The 19,056-nt window shown below is 40.6% G+C and overlaps 1 protein-coding gene across 6 annotated transcripts in view; it reads left to right on the forward strand.

Annotated features, from left to right (window-relative positions):
* The window catches only part of FBXW11 (F-box and WD repeat domain containing 11), a 105,335-nt gene extending 89,202 nt beyond the window's left edge, over nucleotides 1-16,133 (forward strand). For all 6 annotated transcript variants that reach the window (XM_020793648.3, XM_020793650.3, XM_020793649.3 and 3 more), the window contains 8 exons: nucleotides 5,190-5,327; nucleotides 6,769-6,887; nucleotides 7,581-7,830; nucleotides 7,991-8,109; nucleotides 9,548-9,658; nucleotides 9,771-9,849; nucleotides 10,758-10,945; nucleotides 13,709-16,133. In XM_020793648.3, coding sequence (XP_020649307.1) covers nucleotides 5,190-5,327; nucleotides 6,769-6,887; nucleotides 7,581-7,830; nucleotides 7,991-8,109; nucleotides 9,548-9,658; nucleotides 9,771-9,849; nucleotides 10,758-10,919 — 978 coding nt within the window. In that variant the 3' untranslated portion in view covers nucleotides 10,920-10,945; nucleotides 13,709-16,133. The remainder of the gene's footprint in view (nucleotides 1-5,189; nucleotides 5,328-6,768; nucleotides 6,888-7,580; nucleotides 7,831-7,990; nucleotides 8,110-9,547; nucleotides 9,659-9,770; nucleotides 9,850-10,757; nucleotides 10,946-13,708) is intronic.
* The last annotated feature ends 2,923 nt before the right edge of the window (nucleotides 16,134-19,056 follow it).

Genomic DNA, 19,056 nt, shown 5'->3' on the forward strand with positions numbered 1-19,056 from the left:
TGCAGTGGCTCCAGTCCTTCCTGGAAGAGTGAACTCAGAAAGTAGTCCTGGGGGAGTTTTGTTTGATGCCTTGGCCTTTTGGCCTGTGATGTCCCACAAGATTTTGTTTTGTTCCCCATACTTTTACATGAAACGACTGAGAGACATTGTCAGGGGTTATGAAATTCCGTGCTACCAGTATGCGGATGATGCTCAACTCTGTCTGTTCTTTCCCCCTAACTCCTAGAAAGCTGTTCCTGTTCTAAATCAGTGTCTGTTATTGGTAATGGACTGGATGAGGGGGAAAAGATTAAATTTAATCGAGACAAGTCAGATGTGCACCTGGTGTATCAAAAGGTAGACCAGGGAATAGGAATTCAACCTGTGCTGAAAACCCAGACTCAGAGTCTGGGAAGGATCATCAACTCATCTCTGAGCCTCAAAGCTTTGATCTTGGTGGTGGCCAGGAGCGCATTTGCACAGTTAAAGCTAGTGTGCCAAATGTCCTTGTTTCTTGAAACTTACGATTTGGCTACAGTAACACATGCCTTCGTTACAACCCATTAGGATTACTACAACACAGTTTACATAGGGCTGCCTTTGAAGATGGTTTGGAAATTTCAGCTGGTGCAAAATGCTGCAGCCAGATTTTTGGCTGGTTCTGGTTATAGGGAACATGCAGCTCCCCAGTTACAGCAGCTTCACCAACTATTAGTTTCCAGTCCCAATTCAAAATTCTGATTGTGACCTATAAAACCCTCTATGGCTTGCGTCCAGGCTATCTGAGAAACCTTATCTCCCCAAATAACTGTCCTTGGGTCTTAAGATCACTTGGGAAAGCCCTTCTCTTGTTCCCATCACCTTTCAGGCACATTTGACAGAGACCTGAGAGCCTGCCTTCTTGGTGATTGCCCTCAAGTCATGGAACACCCTTCCCCATGAGACTAGGCTGGCCCTGTCTCTCCTCTCTTTTTGGTGGCAATTAGAGATGGGGCTTCATATTTGTATACAAATATGAAGCCTGCTGGCACATGTGGCCGGCTTGATGCTGGCGTTGTCATCTGCGTCCCAGTTGCAACAGTAGCTTGTCTTTGCAGCCACTCTAGCAAGGGGGTGGGAGGATGAGTCTCCCTGCTCAGCTGCGAAGTGGCTGGGTGGGCAGGGAAGCGAGGCTGCAGCAGCCAAGCTACTGCCACATTTGGGGTGCAGAAGATGATGCCGGTGTCATGCCGGTGTCATGCCGGTGTCATGTTAAATGGTCCAGTAGGGCCTGGGGGTAGGTGTTCATCAAGCCAGCCACCTGTGCCAGCGGCGCAGATATTCATATACGAATACAAAGCCCCCATCTCTACTGGCAATTAAAAACATTTTTAGTCCAAAGAGCATTTAGTGTTTTATATCTAATTTGAACATAGCTATTTGCCCTGTTTGCTGCCAACATACTGTTTTAATTTTTTTTTAGCTTTTGTCTTTCTTCATTTGATTTTCTATGATGACTTTAACGTTTCCTTGTAGAATAATTTTAAATTGCTTCTTGTATGTTGTTTTTAATTCTTGTTTGGTTTTTGTTGTTGTTTTTTGGAAGGGGTTTAATGATTTCTGAGCCACCTTGAGTCCACAGCCAGGAGAAAGGCAGCATAAAAGTGCAGTCAATCACTCAATGAAAATATTTTTTTAAAAATATAGAATGATGTTCCCAAATTCTTTATTTAAAACCTACAACCCTCTCAGCCACAAAGACTTGAAGATTGTTATTTCAAATGCTAGAAATAACTATATCTTGCTCCCTACTTCTCACATGCATCACTGAAAACTAGCAAAACCAGAATAGTTCTGCAAAAGATACTTAGGCTTGTTTTGATGGGACTCGCAGGGAGCATAATCTTCAAAATTGCATCATTTATAGCTGATATGGCACTATGAAGAAGGTGGCCCAAGATGATTTGAATAGAAAATGGTTAGCCAAGTCTTCTCTGGGATGATGCCTTTCAAATGTTTTGAGCTATAGCTCTGGTCAACTCTGACAAGTGTTTGAGGATGATGAGAACTGTATTCCAGAACATCTGTGAGACACCAGATTGAGACAGGCCTGAATTTGACTCTTAATGTATCACAAATAGCAGTGCATTGCTATTTTTTCAAAAATAATTCTTAAAGACAGGGAGAAGAATAAAGTATTCATAGTGGAAAACAAATATACTTTTAAAAAATCCCATTTATATTTGTGGCCCAAAATTCCTGTAATTGCAATGGGTGCTTGATTTGAGGTGATCCAAATTGGCAGATTGCCTCATTGGTGTTTGTATCAGCTCATACTTAGTCCCCAACAAATGTGCTGAAAGAGCAGGCTCTTGTTGCCAGAACATCTCAAGGAAGATAAGGGCATAATATTCTGGGGGGTGGGTGAATGGCAAAGGATGTTTTTCGAAATAGGTAAGCTGTTTCTCAGCTTCCCACAGTGGCAAGCAGTCGAGATCATTTGTTTTCACAAGATGCTTTATTGCATTCGGGGTGGTCCTATAACTTCTGATACTGCCTGGATCCATTGTGCTAACCTGCCAGATTTAACTGTTTTAGGAACTCCCTTAAAGGGAAGACTAGTTTTGGGTTCTTCCCAGGAAATTTTATTTAGGTATGCAAAACTTGTTTTTGTGGAAATCTGACTGGGTTCAGTTAATCATGTGCTTGGATGCTGTCCCAAAATATTGTAGTACAATTTGACTCCTATTAGCCGACTGTGTTAATAGGCAGGTTGCCAGGTATACTGTTGATCCCCCCAACTCCAAATCCCTGGGCCTCTTCCATATTATCCATGTGGCTGGGCCAACTGCTTAGTTATTCCTTTAGAATTAGTACAAATATAATTTATTCCTCATGAGCTGTTAGAGGCTATTTTTTGCTCTCATATTTTGTAACACATGGAAGCTGCTTCCATCCCTCTCCTCTACCTTCTCCACACCATAGATATGCTTTCTGCTTGTATACTGATTGATGTGTCTGTCTGTTTGTGTGTGTATGTGTCTGTCTCTCTCTAACACACACACACACACATACACAAACACACACAAAGGTTTGGGGGATTGATAGAAAAAGATCAAGCTATCAGATGGACCTAGCCTATTCAGTCCTAAATACGAAAATGAGTTCTCCTTGTTCAGCAAGGACTGCAGTCAGGCATATAAACACATGTAACTGAACAAAAGTCCATGAAAGGAAACTGGTTGGAGACTGGTTTGCAAGCTATAGCTAGCAAAATATTAGTACAGACATGGCATGGAGCTAACCATGCTAATTTCCAAAGGAAAAAAAAGGTAGGGGTGGAACTGAATTCATGTTAGAATGAAGTATCACCCAAGTACCTGAGTAGCTTGTTAGATAGTGGTTTGGTAATTGGGCTGTACTACATCAGAATGTATTCAGAAGAAATATCAGCTGAACACACAATTTAAGTAGGTTGAGTCTAGAATACACCTTTACTAATGATCTGTTGGGTGCCTACCCATTTGGTTATATTTAGTTTTCATCTGTCTTTTCCCCCTTATTCTCATATGCTTTTACGCTTGCCAGTTTCTGTACAGCTGTATACTTTTTGTGTATTATGGCTACTTTCCCAGTATACTGGCAACTGACACAGTAAAAGGGATTTTACAAATTCTCAAAAATATGAAATATTTTCCCACAGTAGCAACACCACATTAATGTATCCTTCAAATCACATCAACTAGTGGAATTAACTGAATGCACCTGCATGGATCTGAATGTTTCACAGTGCTGTGGTCTAAGGATGAATAACACATACCAGTTGATTAGATTTTCAGGCCACATTTAATTTCAGGTAATTTTAGAAAGGAACTTTTAAAAAATCTGAAATTTACACCAATGGAAGGTGTTTTTCTTTCTAAATACTTAGAATTGTTTTGACTAGGCTTTATATGATGAATTCTTCCTAATGTTTAGCACCTCAACAAAGAGTGTTATTCCATATTTGGGTGAGTTCAAGTGATACTTCCTTGGTCAGCTCATGGAGATATAAACAGCGAAACGTGTACACTCATAACCCTATGGCAGTTAAAGTAAAATAATTAGTTGGATTTACATATAGAATCTTAGCTACTCAGAACTGTAATCCATGTAACACAAATAAGACATTAATTGAAATCAGGATTCCAATGAACATTTTAAACTGGTCTGGAGAGACAGGTTTCAAGCACTTTTCCTTTTTTGTTTGTTTGCTTTGGAGAGGGGGCATAGTCTGTTGGGGACTGAGGGTGCTATTTAGTCAGGTGGTAAAGAAAATCAGTGGTAGGAAGGGATGGAATCATTTATGTAGCCTTGGGTGATTGATCAAAGCAAAGTGTGGCTGTTTCAGTGGGGAAGTACTTTGGATTTGGTGGCATGTAAGCAAGGGATGTGGTGGCGCTGCAGGCTAAACTGCAGAAGCCTGTGCTGCAGGGTTAGAAGACCAAGCAGTCATAAGATCGAATCCACGTGATGGAGTGAGCTCCCATCGCTTGTCCCAGCTCCTGCCAACCTAGCGGTTCAAAAGCATGCAAATGCAAGTAGATAAATAGGGACCGCCTCGGTGGGAAGGTAACAGCGTTCCGTCTCTAAGTCGCACTGGCCATGTGACCATGGAAGATTGTCTTCGGACAAACGCTGACTCTATAGCTTGGAAAACGGGGATGAGCACCGCCCCCTAGAGTCGAACACGACTGGACCAAAAAATTGTCAAGGGGAACCTTTACCTTTACCTAAGCAAGGGATGCTTGCTGAGGCAGAACACGTCAAGCATAGAGTGGGTAAAGAGGAAAGGGGAGCATGTAGTGTTGTTATGGTATCTCTTCCTCCATTGTCGTTTTTGCCACTTCTTCCCTCCTTGTTCTTCTGAGGGAAATAAGCATAAGAGAATGGAGGGAAAAAACACCACTGAGGAACCCCATGAAACTAGTCTTCAGCTTCCAGTTTCTTTCCACTTCATCTTGATGGATAGGCTGGTGGTAGGTGACAATTGAGGAAGGAGAGACCTAATGAAGCTTGCAGTCCTTCAGAGCTAATAGAAAGGCCCTGTTTCCAGATTTCTCTTCTGCTGGTGCCTGTTGGAATACTCTTTTGGAGAGGGGTTAAGAATATTTGTAACACACATTTCAGTGATAAAAAATGTGGTATGTTGTCCATTAGCTCAATCCTTTTTTTTTTTTAATCTCTTGCAGACTATAGAGTCTAACTGGCGATGTGGAAGGCACAACTTGCAAAGAATTCAGTGTCGCTCTGAAAATAGTAAAGGTGTGTACTGTTTACAGTATGATGATGAGAAGATTATCAGTGGCCTAAGGGACAACTCCATTAAGGTAAAGACATTTCTTCATTTCATTTTATGCATTCTATTGTTGTTTGTTCTATTTGTTTTAGTCTGGGATGCCATCAGTGAGTTAATGTATTATTAAACATGAACTCGTTTGGGTTAGGTGCTTGCATTTTTAAGGCAATTTTCCTTGCCAGTCTTGATTCTGGTGGGATTACTTTCCACTGTTATAGTATAGTAGGAATCATTTCAGTTAAGGAAAATTTGAACTTTTGCTAGGTGCCTGGAATGCACAATGCTGTCATTGAACTTCTCCTACATTCTTCTCCTAAGACTGAAAAGAGAAGATTTGAAAAACAGGATCTGCTTTTAAAATTTGGCCCATTCTAAAGTTCTGTTTTATTTATTGTTGATACTTCTTTGTCCTGCCTTTCCATTTGAAATAAAATGCCCCAAAGTAGTAAACATAATATTAAAACATCTTAAAACACAATGTGATGTATACCCATAAGTTTTGTTTAACTCAAGCCACAGCCCATATGTTTGCAACCCAATAGATTTACTTAATTTGTGTTCTTCTAACTTAAAAACTGGGAAGGGCGAGAAAAGAGAGCTTGGGGCCTGTGGACCATTAGAGAATGGTTGGCATCTATAAGTAGGAAACAGAATTGATTGCCTTTCATCATCTCATCCAGATTTAGTTCGTGATGCTTCTGGAGAAACTATGTATGTGTTTTAAGATTACAGTGGTGCCTCGCACAACGAGTGCACCGTAGAGCGACGAATCCGCTCTACGAGGACGTTTTTTTGATCGCTAATGCGATCACACAGCGATGGCCTCTATGGCCGAAAATCGCAGAGCAAAGGTCGGTAAGTGGTTCGCTTACCGATCTTTGCTTTGCGACCCGCCAATCAGCTGTTCGGCAGGTCCAAAATGGCCGTGCGCAGCATTTTCGCGCCCTCATTAAGCGAGGGAAGGGCGCAAAAATGGCTGCCGGCCATAGGGAAGCATCACTGTACGGTGAGTAAATCAGCCAATTGGAATGCATTAAACTAAGTTTAATGCATTCCAATGGCTTTTTTCTTTCCGTACAGCGATGTTTCACACAGCGAGGGTTAATCCGGAACCGATTAACCTCGCTGTGCGAGGCACCACTGTATTTCTAACATAAGAGCTTTTTTAAAAAGTGTTTCAGATGATGAAATGTCAAGGCACAGAGGAACTTTGACTAACATACCCTTTCCCCCAACTTACACATACTGTCTTGTTTCCATGGTTTTTTTGGGGGGGGGGGTCTTTTCCCCTGGTGCTACCTCTGCTCAAAATTCAGCTGTCTTGTACAATCTTGCTCTTCTCAAATCACAAACCAGCTGCAGAAGCAATTGAACTTGTATGACAAAATTGATTTGTGAATTCCATTTAGTATGACTTTTGTTAGAAATTGATGGCAGCATTTAAATAATGAGCCTGGCTTTTTCTTTGGCAGATTTGGGATAAAAATGGATTAGACTGTTTGAAAATACTAACAGGACATACCGGCTCCGTTCTTTGTCTGCAGTATGACGAAAGAGTCATTGTAACTGGATCATCAGACTCCACTGTGAGGTAAGCATTGTTTTAGTTACGAGTATGTCGAGAAAAGGAATGAGGTAGAGGAAATGAAATGGAAATATTTCCCACCTGAGTCTTGAATAATATACTCTTTAGCATTTGGGGTACTAGCCAGTCTTTGGCCTACTAGTCCTCCAGTATTTTAAGTACTGTTTATTTCAGTTTCTATTGATTTGGCTGCAAACACAAGTGAAGGAAGCAGGCTTTTCTCACAAGCCATTACAAATATTTGGGTTGAGGGCAATTTTCAGTGTGCTGTATCCTCCCATGCCCTTTTCTCCAGCCATGTTTCCTTATAACATAGCAAATGTATTCAGGAATGCTGAAGTAAGCGCTTCCACCATGTACTTTCCCACTGCAGTTAACTGCTGTTTGAAAACAGCCTAACTTTCCAGACCGGGGGCTGCCACCAAGTGAATAGTTCAGACCTCTAATAATAGCTTTGTAAAGATGTGACTGTGGAGCTTATTTGTGAAAGTGGACAGGGCATTTAAAATGCTGGGGCATGGAAGTGGCAAGAAGGTCATGAGATTTTGGAAGAACATTTTCCTGAACAGAAGAAACTGTATGATTGCAGCAGTCTGTAGTTTTAAAAAGCTGAGACTTTCCTCCAGATATTGCTAACTTTTGGAATGATTTAGTTTGACCTGGAATTCCTCCTACACATACCTTTCTTCTCTCTTTCAGAGTTTGGGATGTGAACACAGGTGAAGTCCTGAACACACTGATTCATCACAATGAAGCAGTACTTCACTTGCGTTTCAGTAATGGCTTGATGGTAACCTGCTCCAAGGACAGATCCATTGCTGTCTGGGATATGGCTTCACCGACTGACATTACTCTGCGCCGTGTATTAGTTGGTCATCGAGCTGCTGTGAATGTTGTTGACTTTGATGACAAGTATATTGTGTCTGCTTCTGGTGATAGGACCATTAAAGTAAGTGGACAATACATTTCTTGTAGTTAGTTTTACACAGAAGGGATGATAAGTGCAGAGTGTTGCAGTTAATGTGCCTTTCAGCATTCTGCTGAGCCAAATACAAAGTATCCAGGATGGCTGAATATATATTGTAGTTAAACAAATGCTATCCCCACAGGTCTGGAGCACAAGCACATGTGAATTTGTTCGCACTCTCAATGGGCACAAGCGGGGTATTGCCTGCCTCCAGTACAGGGATCGACTCGTTGTCAGTGGATCTTCGGACAATACCATTAGGTAGGGAATAGGCTTTCTTGTATGAGGCAAACTCTCTGCTATAAGGGAAAGATGGATGGTTCTCTTTCAGTCCAGTCCTCCCCTCATTTGCCAGTCCATACCTCATATTCCCAGACTTGTGTTGTGCTCTTGCTAGATTTTATTTATTTTGGTTATTTGGTTGCTTGTTTAGGATCAGAAACCCTCTGTTCTGACAATTCTACTATCTCAGGTTCAACTTGCCCCCATCTCTCCAAACAAAGTGTGCATGAATCTCATTTTACTTTGCTTTCCTATAACTTCCTTCATGCTAGGAGAACAATGGTTTGCAAATGGATTGGTAGCAAAAGACTTTTGAAATTAGATGGAAAGTCACTCCTGCTTTATCATAACAATTATCTGTCCACTATAATGCAGTTTACACTAAGCTAGCAGACTTCTGATTGAGTTCAGAACCCAGTTTGTATTCAGCATAGATTCAGGTTGGGTTGATTCTGATTTGGTTCAGTTCTGGTTTTTTAAGAGACATGCCTGAAATATGATGCTATTTTGCAACATTTGGAAACACAATTTATTTTACTGTCCAGATTGCTAAATTGGTTCAGTTATTCAGACTGACTGGTTCTGCTCATAATCCAAACTAGATTGGCCCAATTTGATTTAGGATTCTGGAAAATTGGTTGTACAAAACTTACAAAACTTCGATTGATCCTTGAGACCCTAGCAAAATATATTCCAGGTGACTATCTTAGGCAATAACCCCCTGAGTAGTTCCATTCATTTTAACAGCCGTTTGACATATAGGAAGACAGCTGGATAGCCATTTGCTCAGGATGGAGCCTTCTCCTTCTCCTTCATCATCTGATATTGTGTACCATGACAGCCTTGTTGTACAGAGAAGGTAGTCATGGTGAAGTGAATGAGCAAAAACATATGGTGTTCTTTTTCAGTTGTCTTCTAGAAGTGGAAGAAGCCATTTCATGCATACTTATTATTGCACATGCTTGGCAGTCCCTTTATGAGCGGGGGGGGGGGGAAAGGGAGGACCTAGGTCCCTGTTGCACATTACCTAGCAAATCATGCACAGCATCATCTAGGAGGGAAGATGGAGCAAGAAGTAAAAGTGATCAGGCTTGGGGAAAAGTAAACATACTGAAGTTGTGAACAGAATAACTGCTTGAAATGCTGCACAGAGGTTTGCTTACCACTGTTGAAAAATAGTCACAACAATGTAACCTCTGCTTAATAAATTAAATTATTCTGATCCAGGTAACCAAACTAAACATTAATGCAGGCCCACTCTGAATCTCTTAAGGGGGAGGTAAACGTTCTTCCAGGGAATGTGCACAGAATGGCCCCAGGTGACTCCATGTCCATCTCTAAAGGGAAATGACAGCATATAGAAGAGGGGAGATGTGTCTGCTTTTTTTAAAAAAGCTGTACATGATGTTCCTTTTAGGCTTTGGGATATTGAATGTGGAGCCTGTTTAAGAGTGCTAGAAGGACACGAAGAACTGGTTAGATGCATCAGATTTGATAACAAGAGGATTGTAAGCGGAGCCTATGATGGGTATGTGTTTCAAGGAAGTTCTGCTTCCACTTTTGAGGTTATTTTTCTCTGTTGCTTAGGATGTGTATGTGTGTTATAGATATCTTACCAACCTTTTCTCTTAACTTCATAGCAAAATCAAAGTTTGGGACTTGCAAGCAGCTCTTGATCCTCGTGCCCCAGCAAGTACACTGTGCTTACGTACATTAGTGGTAGGTATCCATAGATATATTTGTATAGTTGGCCAACCATATTGTATTTCTTGTATTTTCTTGTATTTACTGAATATCTTCTAACAGAATGTAAATTTTATGGGGTGGGGAGATGAAAACTGATGCGCTAAGAGCTAAAAGCAAAAGTTTAATAGGTATGTTTCTGTGTCTGTAAAATTTCAGTGTTCAATATTTGTTTCAGAATTTCCCGCATTATGACTGGTGTGGTACATTGCACTAACCATTTTGTGCTCAGAATAATAATCTGATTAATGCTCCTTACTGGCTTTAAGAAAATGTTTCCATGCTTAATAATCCTAATTCTATTTCAGAAGAGACTTTTGTTCACTCTTAGGTGACTTTGGTGTGATTCTCATTTTAGATGATGCTCTCTGGAATGAGCATCTCTCACCAAGACTGAAGAATGTGTGCAGTTAACATTCCCACTTCTTTCTTAATTTTTAAAAAGTAGAGTTTAGTTGCTTTTTTCGTGTCTTTAAACTAGGGGTAATAGCCCACATGCAGTAGATAAGCAGCTTGCCAGTGGCATAAGAGCCCTCATACTTTCTGTGTCTCCCCTCAGGGATTTTACGCTAACATCTCATTTGTCAAATATGTAATAGCAGTCATGTTTGTAGCAGAACAGTGTTACCACATTCAGGCTTCCATTTTCTTGCCTTAAATGAGGAGCAGATTGCTTCCAAGAGGCTTGAGCGCAAATCTGGGTATATACAAGGCACTTGCCTTTTAAAAGCTGCCTTTTGCTGCTATGTTGCTGAACTTCAGGAGCAAAAGTGGTGGGTTAAAGATGTGGACCTTCTGTGGATGTGGGGTCTAATATGCATAAATATTAAAGGGTACAACTCATCATCTACTGCCCCTTAACTGTCAATTTTTGCAATTTTCAGGAACACTCAGGACGTGTGTTTAGACTCCAGTTTGATGAATTTCAGATTATTAGTAGTTCCCATGATGATACTATTTTGATTTGGGATTTTTTAAATGTGCCTCCCAATGCACAAAATGAGACACGATCTCCTTCCAGAACTTACACTTACATCTCCAGATAACAGTCTGCAATTTGCTGCTCTCCAAGGTAGGCTTTTATTGTCTTAAGGTTGCAATTTATAGAGTGTTTGCTTCCTTCCCACCACCCAGTTTATGCTATCTTTGCCTGACGAATGGTTCTGGTAGAACTTGAAAGTATTCTTGGTTTCTAACTTTCCAGAGAACTAATAAAGGTGTTGTGCAACCCAGAATTTTGTTGTGATAATACAACCAGCTGATAGGTTTTATAAATACTTTTTGGAGATATTTTTTATATATTTGGAGTTTTCAGATATTTGCATTGGGGTATCCAAACTGGATAACACTCTCACATCATGGCATCTGTGTTGGAGTCAACATAGGTTTCCAGTAATAATGCACACAGGTTCATGCATCTTCTAATAGTTGTCACTGTGCACACAAGCATGCTTTGTGAGTGATTCTTGCAGAAATGAAAGGATCTCTTTAAGGGAGATCATTCTCATGAAAACAACCTTTTCTGGTGTGATTGTCACCATCTTATCACAACCTGAGCCCAGAAATACAGAGATGCAAATCATGATAGGCAAGTGACTGAAGATAAGTCTGGTGGTTGTAGAGATCTGTGGCCTGGTGGAGAAACAGGCACCGTGCCAGCAGAAGACCCTCATTTCCATTCTTGGGCATTTTCATTTGGATAATGGAGTTAATGCCAGACCAAAAAGACTGTGCTGAATCAGATGCAACAACATCCAAGTATTCTTGAGAACCCAGCTCCGTATGTTTTCATGTGTTTTCCAAAAACTGGGCAGAAACATTGCTTTGCTTAATAAAGCTATAAAATAACAAATGTTGCTAATAGTAAAGAAATAATTTTATACCCCATGCCCAAATAATATAGGTCTCTAATTTTTTAAATAAATCCTACACCTTTATTTACAGTGTCCCAAATGAATATGCCTTTTAAAGTCAATCATTTCTGACAATCCTGCTGCTCTTGGCTATAAAAAAACTTTATTGCCTTCTCTTGAATTTTTATTGTAACAAGATCAAAATTGTTACCATATGATAATCTGATATAATCCTTTACCTAAACATTCAAGCAAAAACTAAAACATTTTAACCTCCTAGCAATGAAACTTCTATGGTCACAAACTTGAATGCACATATTCCCTTGGGAGAAAGCTGTATAAGAATAGCTTAAATTAATTTTGCTTAATTTTGAGAAATTGTATTAGTTTTCAGAAAATTCCCAATGTGCTCTACTTATTTAACTACTTAATATTGGTGAGTCAACTTTAAAGACCTTATTTCAAAGATCTTGAATCTTTTTTGACAATTAGTTCAAAATTTTAGCGAGTGCAAGGGGTACTTTGCAGGTTGAGACCTTCAGGTGAAAAACAGCAATTCAGTTCCCCACAGCATCCAGCTTGGAAATTTTTACAATTATTATTTGATGTTGTGGAATACAGGGGAAAGCTACTTGCGCATTGTGTAATGCAACCTTATAAATAAGCTGACAAAAAGTACCTAATGCCCTGTTTTCCCAAAAATAAGACAGGGTCTTATTTTAATTTTTGCTCCAAAAAATGCACTAGGGCTTATTTTCAGGGGATGTTTTCTTTTTGTCATGAACAACCATCTACATTTATTCAAATACAATCATGTCATCTTCCGGTTGCTGCACAATGGTAGAGGGTGGGGTTTCACTTAACTAGGGCTTATTTTACAGAGTAGGATTTATGAGCATCCTGAAAAATCATACTAGGGCTTATTTTCAGGTTAAGGCTTATTTTAGGGAAAACAGGGTATGTAAATTACTCTATTAGCATGTTAAGAGACTAGTCTTTTGTATTTCCATGCTGGCTATGAAGGAAGGGAAGGTGAAATGCAAAATAGTAACATCTTAGAGAATAGTCAAACAAACAAAACAAGCCTGTCCCAAGCTTTCTGTTGAACAAACCTCTACCAGTGTGGAGAATATAAACTGAATTTAGATGTAGAGCTCCCTTCTGCTATGGTCAACACAGAAACCTGGTGGACTGGCAGAGAAGACAGCCCTCCATAAGCCTGGTTGCTCACCTGCATAGAATTCCTTGTTGCCTATGGCTTCCCAATGCTCCCAGTTAAGTACAAGTTGGGTTCCATGAAAATTTCATCTGTGTTAGAAAATCTCGTTCTGCCAAATAGACACAGAAAGTGAAACAACAGGCCTTTGGTTGGCATGTTTCTAATTTATTTTATAACATCCCACTCTTGAGGATGCTCTTAGCAGATAACAGTACCAAATGAAAATACGAAACAGTCACACAGTGGGTGAAATCCTGTTGCTTAGTATAAGCCAAACCTTAACATCTGGTCCAAACTGTTAACTTTTCCTGGTAAACAAAGTGCACCCTCCATGATTCTTAGAGTACATACATAACAAGCCTGTGTGTGTTCAAACTCCTAAGAATCATGGCAAGGATGGTTAGTCTCTTGGGGAGGAATGAGCCCATAATTACAACTTGGTTGACACAAGATCATTTTGGACAGTATGTCACTTCAGAGCAGACAGAGCAGCAAATAACATACTGAAACAAGTAAGGTAAGTAAATTTAGAGATGCTTTTCACAAGCAATATGTTTTTAAAAGGTGGAAAAGATCACTAACAAGGATGTCAGATGAGTCTCTTATGATGGGGAGTTAGCCTGAGTGCAGCCACCAAGAAATTTCTGAATGAAGACTTTGACCTTTGTGGATACGTTTTTTATTGCCCAGTGTATGATATTAACAAAGTAGTGTTTAAATTATTCAACCTTGTAATTTTCTTTTTTTTTCTTCCCTTCTGTAGATTCCAGAGTCTTTGAACTACTGGACATTTGGCTATTACACATGTGAAGACATGGACCACAGCTAAAGTCAGAAGTGGTTCTAGGTGCTGTGTAGATGCAATGCAGCACAGTTCTGTATCTAAACATAACCCTTTCCAGTCCTCCTTCATTCAGTGGTCTCTACGGAATTGACTAAGAATTCACTGAGTCCTGATAGAACAAATTCAATCTATCCTTCACTCCGTGCAAGATCCAAAGCTTCTTGAGTAGATTGCCCATATACACTGAACTGATGACTTGTTTTTCCAGGAGTAATTCAGATGTCAAGGAAGGACTTGGCTTATTTATATTTCCTTTGCACTTTTATCTGACTCTGAAGAAGAAACACATTCTCAGTGAAATGTGGGTGCCAAACACATGCACAGAATGTACAGGGCTTTGCTTTCAAAGTCGTTGTCATCCTCCTCCTGCAAACTTTTTGTTTCATGACTGATGTGGATCCTGTCCGGCTTGTTCGGAGTATCAGATGGACTGATAGAAATATTTCTGAATGGTTCAGTAATGTTTTGGATGATCGTTTACTTATTTCTACACCAGTAATTTGGTTTAATTTAAAGATTGTAAATTGAGATAGATGATCTAAAGTAGGTGTACAGCACTGTCTTTTCTTTTAATTGTATTCTGTACTACAGCCGTCCTCCTTCTAATATTTGGTATAGTTGGATCCTTCATGTGTGCTTGCCTCATTACTTCCACTACCGTAATTGTATAAGCATGTAGATATAATGTATATAAACATTGTAACCTCCAAGTGCTGGGAGTCAGGGTCTCCTGATACTGTATACAGATGCCAAGGCAGAAGCTTCTAAGCGTCCAGGCATTCTTTCTACTTTGGCATCATATGGGGTTGGGATGTATTACTTTCAAATATTTCTCTGAGGAAGGGAGGATTGTGGAGTTCATTAGGATATTTCCTTTAAAAAATACTGGGATAATATACAGTATCTTAATATCGTAAGTTCTAAGACATTTTGGAAAAAAGTGGAAGTTAAAATTTGTTCCTCCTCTGCATTATCTGCAAGCCGTCTGAAGTCACTGGCCAGAGTTTGTAGATAGAGTACTGTGGTTTTAAATCCATTCAGTAGTCTTTGATTGCCATGCTTATAAGCTGAACTGAAAATGGCTGTCTCATTTTGCCCTTGTAGGAGATGATTGATATTCGTTCCCAGCTATTTTGAGAATCTTAGCAATCAATGGCGCACGTTATTGGATTTTTTTCTCATTATTGGTATGACTAGTGAGGGCAGCTAGTCATGCAGTCCCTATATACAAGAAAACGCTCTAGAAATACTGTCTCTGCATCTTTTTAAGTTATTGCTCAGCAACATCATTAGTAGCTTATTCTAACACTTATTTTAAAATTATTGACTAATAAATATATAATACTGATTGGGCTAGAAGCTGTAGTTGGCATGGATATGGACACTGTCATTCCTTAGTCATGGTTTAGTTTTTTTTTCTTTTGCCACTCCTGATTTCTCTTTTTCTCCCCCCACTTTTTTAATTATTATTTTTGGTTGAGGGGTCAAGGAATGTTGATAAACGATTTAAATGACCAATGAATGAATATTGCTTTTTTTAGTGGAACAGCTATGGCTGGATATGACACTCACACTTCTACCAGCTTGTCAGTCAAATAAAATAATGAAAGCACACATCCAATGTGAAAAAGGCGCAGTTTGAGCTCCTTCTGAGTCTTCTACTCTTTGCCTTCATTTGAGTGACATTAGTTCTTCTGAGCTCATAAGCTCCTCTTCTGAACACTGCAAAAGAGACTTCCTAAGTGGATATGATCAAATCTCACAAAATCCATAAGAGGACACATTCCCATGTTCTCAGCTGTTACAGTAGCTGACAGTTATGGAAGTGGTTTTGCCACACACACCCCTTCCCCGTGTCATGAAATTGCTGTAATATGAAAAAAAAAATCGCTATTGCAGCTCTGAAGACAAAGGTATTTATGGAGAACGATCCTTTTTTAAAAAATGCATGTGTAAGATGAAATTAATGTGGTTTTTTTTCCCATGGGAAATAATGGTAATTGAAGATGCAGCCTAAACTACTTTTGATTGTGCTTGGTGTAACATAGCTGTGGATTTTGTGACTGGCACCCAAGGAACTTGTTTCCTGGGATTAATGATAGTACTGGCTGTACTCTGGACTTTGTTTCGCTAATCAGTACTGAGCAGCTGTATGTTACTGCTAGATTAATGTTTCAAAGCACTGGGATAGTCTTATTCTAACTTGTAATTATGTTTGCCAGTTACCTGTTTGGAAAGTTTGTGTATGAACAGCTTATTGGACAACAGTTGAACTGTACAGATATTGTTCCTGATATAAGGCTTTGTACTGTGGAATGTGCTTAATAAAAAAACTTCTAAACTACTTCTGTCAGTTAAGCCACAAAGGTAGAATCATGTCCTAATTTTGAGTGTTTAAATAAAGATGCTCCTTATGTGTTCCTTTCTAGGTGAGACAGATTTCTAATTCCCCCTTAAGAAATACACCCTTATTTTATAAAAAAATAGTAAATAAAAATAGAAATATAGTGAAGTCTTGACATAAACATTGAAGGAACTGATCAGTACCATCCTGCTATGCATCAGCGTGTTGCTAAATAATTGGCTTCTATATTTGTAGGGATAAAATTAAAATTCTAAATTGCTACAAAATGTAGTAGGGTTACTGATCTGAACAATTGAGATCACAAAGTACTTCACTGGGACAGAAATGCTTCACTGTGCGAAGAAAAAAATGCTTCACTGTGAGAACAATATCAAGACCTAGGTAGAAGCCCTTTGGAGTTTCTTTGTACAGTATTAGTATTTTATAGGTGAATGTGGCCGAGCAGACTTGTAACATGAAATTCAGAGCAAACTAATATTTTGGAGCAGGAGTGTGTCAGGAGACGTAAAGGTGTGTGTATGAGTGTGTGTGTACTGTCAAGTTAATTCTAACTTATGGTGACCCTTCTCAGGCTTTTGTCAAATATTAAACCTTCAAATGTAACTTACCATTCCCTTCTTCTGAATGTGTCCTGGGATTGTGTAGCTTGCCCAAAGCCACACAGACTGTCTCTTCTAGGAGGCACAGTGGGCAATCAAACTCCTAACCAGGTGCTCAAACTCACTGAGTTATCGCACTAGCGGCAATAAATATTGCCAAATCCTCCTTAGTTCAAATTGGAATTAATGTGGAATAGCTTTGGTCACAACTGAGGAGAAACCAAAGAAAATAACAAAACCTTCTCTCTGATTGAAAGCAAGAGTTACAACATCTCATTAAGTGAACAGAAAGTTGTTCTTTAGAACAGGGGTCCCCAACCCCCAGTCCGTGGCCTTGCCAGGACCGGGCCGTGGAGACAAATATCTTGTCCCCTGCATGCACAGATACGTGCATGCCCCTCCCATGCACACACAGCCCCTCCCACACATGCATGGACACCCCCACCCCCACCTGCATACTAAACAGGTCCACAGAGGCAAAAAGGTTGGGGACCACTGCTTTAAAAGACTCCAAGGAGAGGTGACCTCAATGATTCAAGGGTACATGGAGGAGAGGGGAATCAGAGAGAAAGAAGTATTGGGGCAATTTAGGAAAGTAGGACAGATGAAATTAAGTCCTGTGAAATGGGCAGAACTGCAGAAGGAAGAAGGAAGGGAAGAAAAAAGTGAAGAAAAGGGGGGACTACCAAAACTCAAGAAAAAGTGAGCAAAAGATATGAGTGAAAAGCACTGTGTGAAAGCGATAATAGCAAGTAATGCAAGTTAACTCGTTCAAAGACTGTTTATCTCACTAGTGCAGAAGTGGACAACCTGCCGCTCTCCAAATGCTGGACTATAACTTTTGTCCCTACCCAGTTATTTCTAATATTTGGGAGAGGGAAGATTCATATCATAGGAGTCCAACCATACATTAGCGGAGGACCATACATTTTCCCTCCTGAGACTAGACTGTGCTAACGAAAATCAAAATTTGGTGGTCAACCATCTTTTGTCAAGCACTCAGGAACTTGTTGGGGAATCTGCTGGCCGTTGGTAGAAACCCATTGCTGAAATGGATGACCTAAGGTCTTACAGGGCTGGATAGAAATTTTAATCTCAATGAATGAAAGTCTCTGCTTAAGGATTGATGTAATTCCAATGGATTCAGTAGATGTACCAACTGAATTTAGCCTCCAAAGAAAGAAAGTATGAACAACTATTTGGAAATCACAATGACTGGATATTGCATGAGCTCTGAAAGCCCATTTGGGCTGCAAGGCTCCATTTTCCATTCTTTGTTATTGGCAAACTATGCTTCACCGATTTGTTCAAATTGGGCCCTGTTGATTCTGGCTGCCTGACCCCGTTCCCAACATCAGCCACCTGGCTCAAGGGGAGAGAAGGCTTTTTAGTCAGAGCTGCTTCAAGGGCCCCACCAGACCAGCATTCCTGTGCTCAGGGGAGCCGAACAACATCTGCCTTCTACAGCTCACTGAGTGAGAGACGGTGGGACTATGGCTGGGCTCCTGCTGGCTGCCAGATTCCCTGAGGGAACTGGCTGGGGAACAAGCTGGGAAACGGGGGGGGGGTTGAGGGGCCTCTGGGGCAACCAATAGAGACAATATACGGCAGGGGAAGATATGGCGGTGAGAGTAGGCATGCCCGAGTAGGAGAAAGGAGGTTAGATACCTTACACCTATCCCCTTTCTAGCTCTACTCCCAGCCAAACAGTACCAGGTGACCCTATCAGCCACCCCCCGGGCCACATGGTACTGTTGGTAAATGCCAAGTCGGCAAAAAACAAGACTGCCCTCATCCATGACCTAATTTTGGATGAGGGGGCTGACCTGGCATGCATTACTGAGACCTGGGTGGGAGAAGAAGGAAGGAGTTCCTCTCAGTTATTTCTCCCTGGATACTTGGTCCAACACCAGGGTCGCCCGGAGGGACGGGGAGGAGGTGTGGCAATAGTCTACAAGGATTCCTTCCACTTTTCCAGACTCCCCGTCCCCTTGGGAAATGGTCTAGAGCAGTGGTCCCCAACCTTGGGTCTCCAGATGTTCTTGGACTACAACTCCCGGAAGCCTTCACCACCACCTCGGCTGGCCAGGATTTCTGGGAGTTGAAGTCCACAGACATCTGGAGGCCCAAGGTTGGGGACCACTGGTCTAGAGGGCCTGTATTGTGTGTTGGGCTCAAGAGACAGACTGGGGATTCTGCTGGTGTACCGCCCACCCTGCTGCTTACCAAGTTTCCCTACCTGAGCTGACGGAGGTGATCTCCGATCTGGTGGTGAAGACCCCCAGACTTTTGATACTCAACCT

Source organism: Pogona vitticeps, chromosome 1, assembly GCF_051106095.1.
Source record: "Pogona vitticeps strain Pit_001003342236 chromosome 1, PviZW2.1, whole genome shotgun sequence".
NCBI classification, from domain to species: domain Eukaryota; kingdom Metazoa; phylum Chordata; class Lepidosauria; order Squamata; family Agamidae; genus Pogona; species Pogona vitticeps.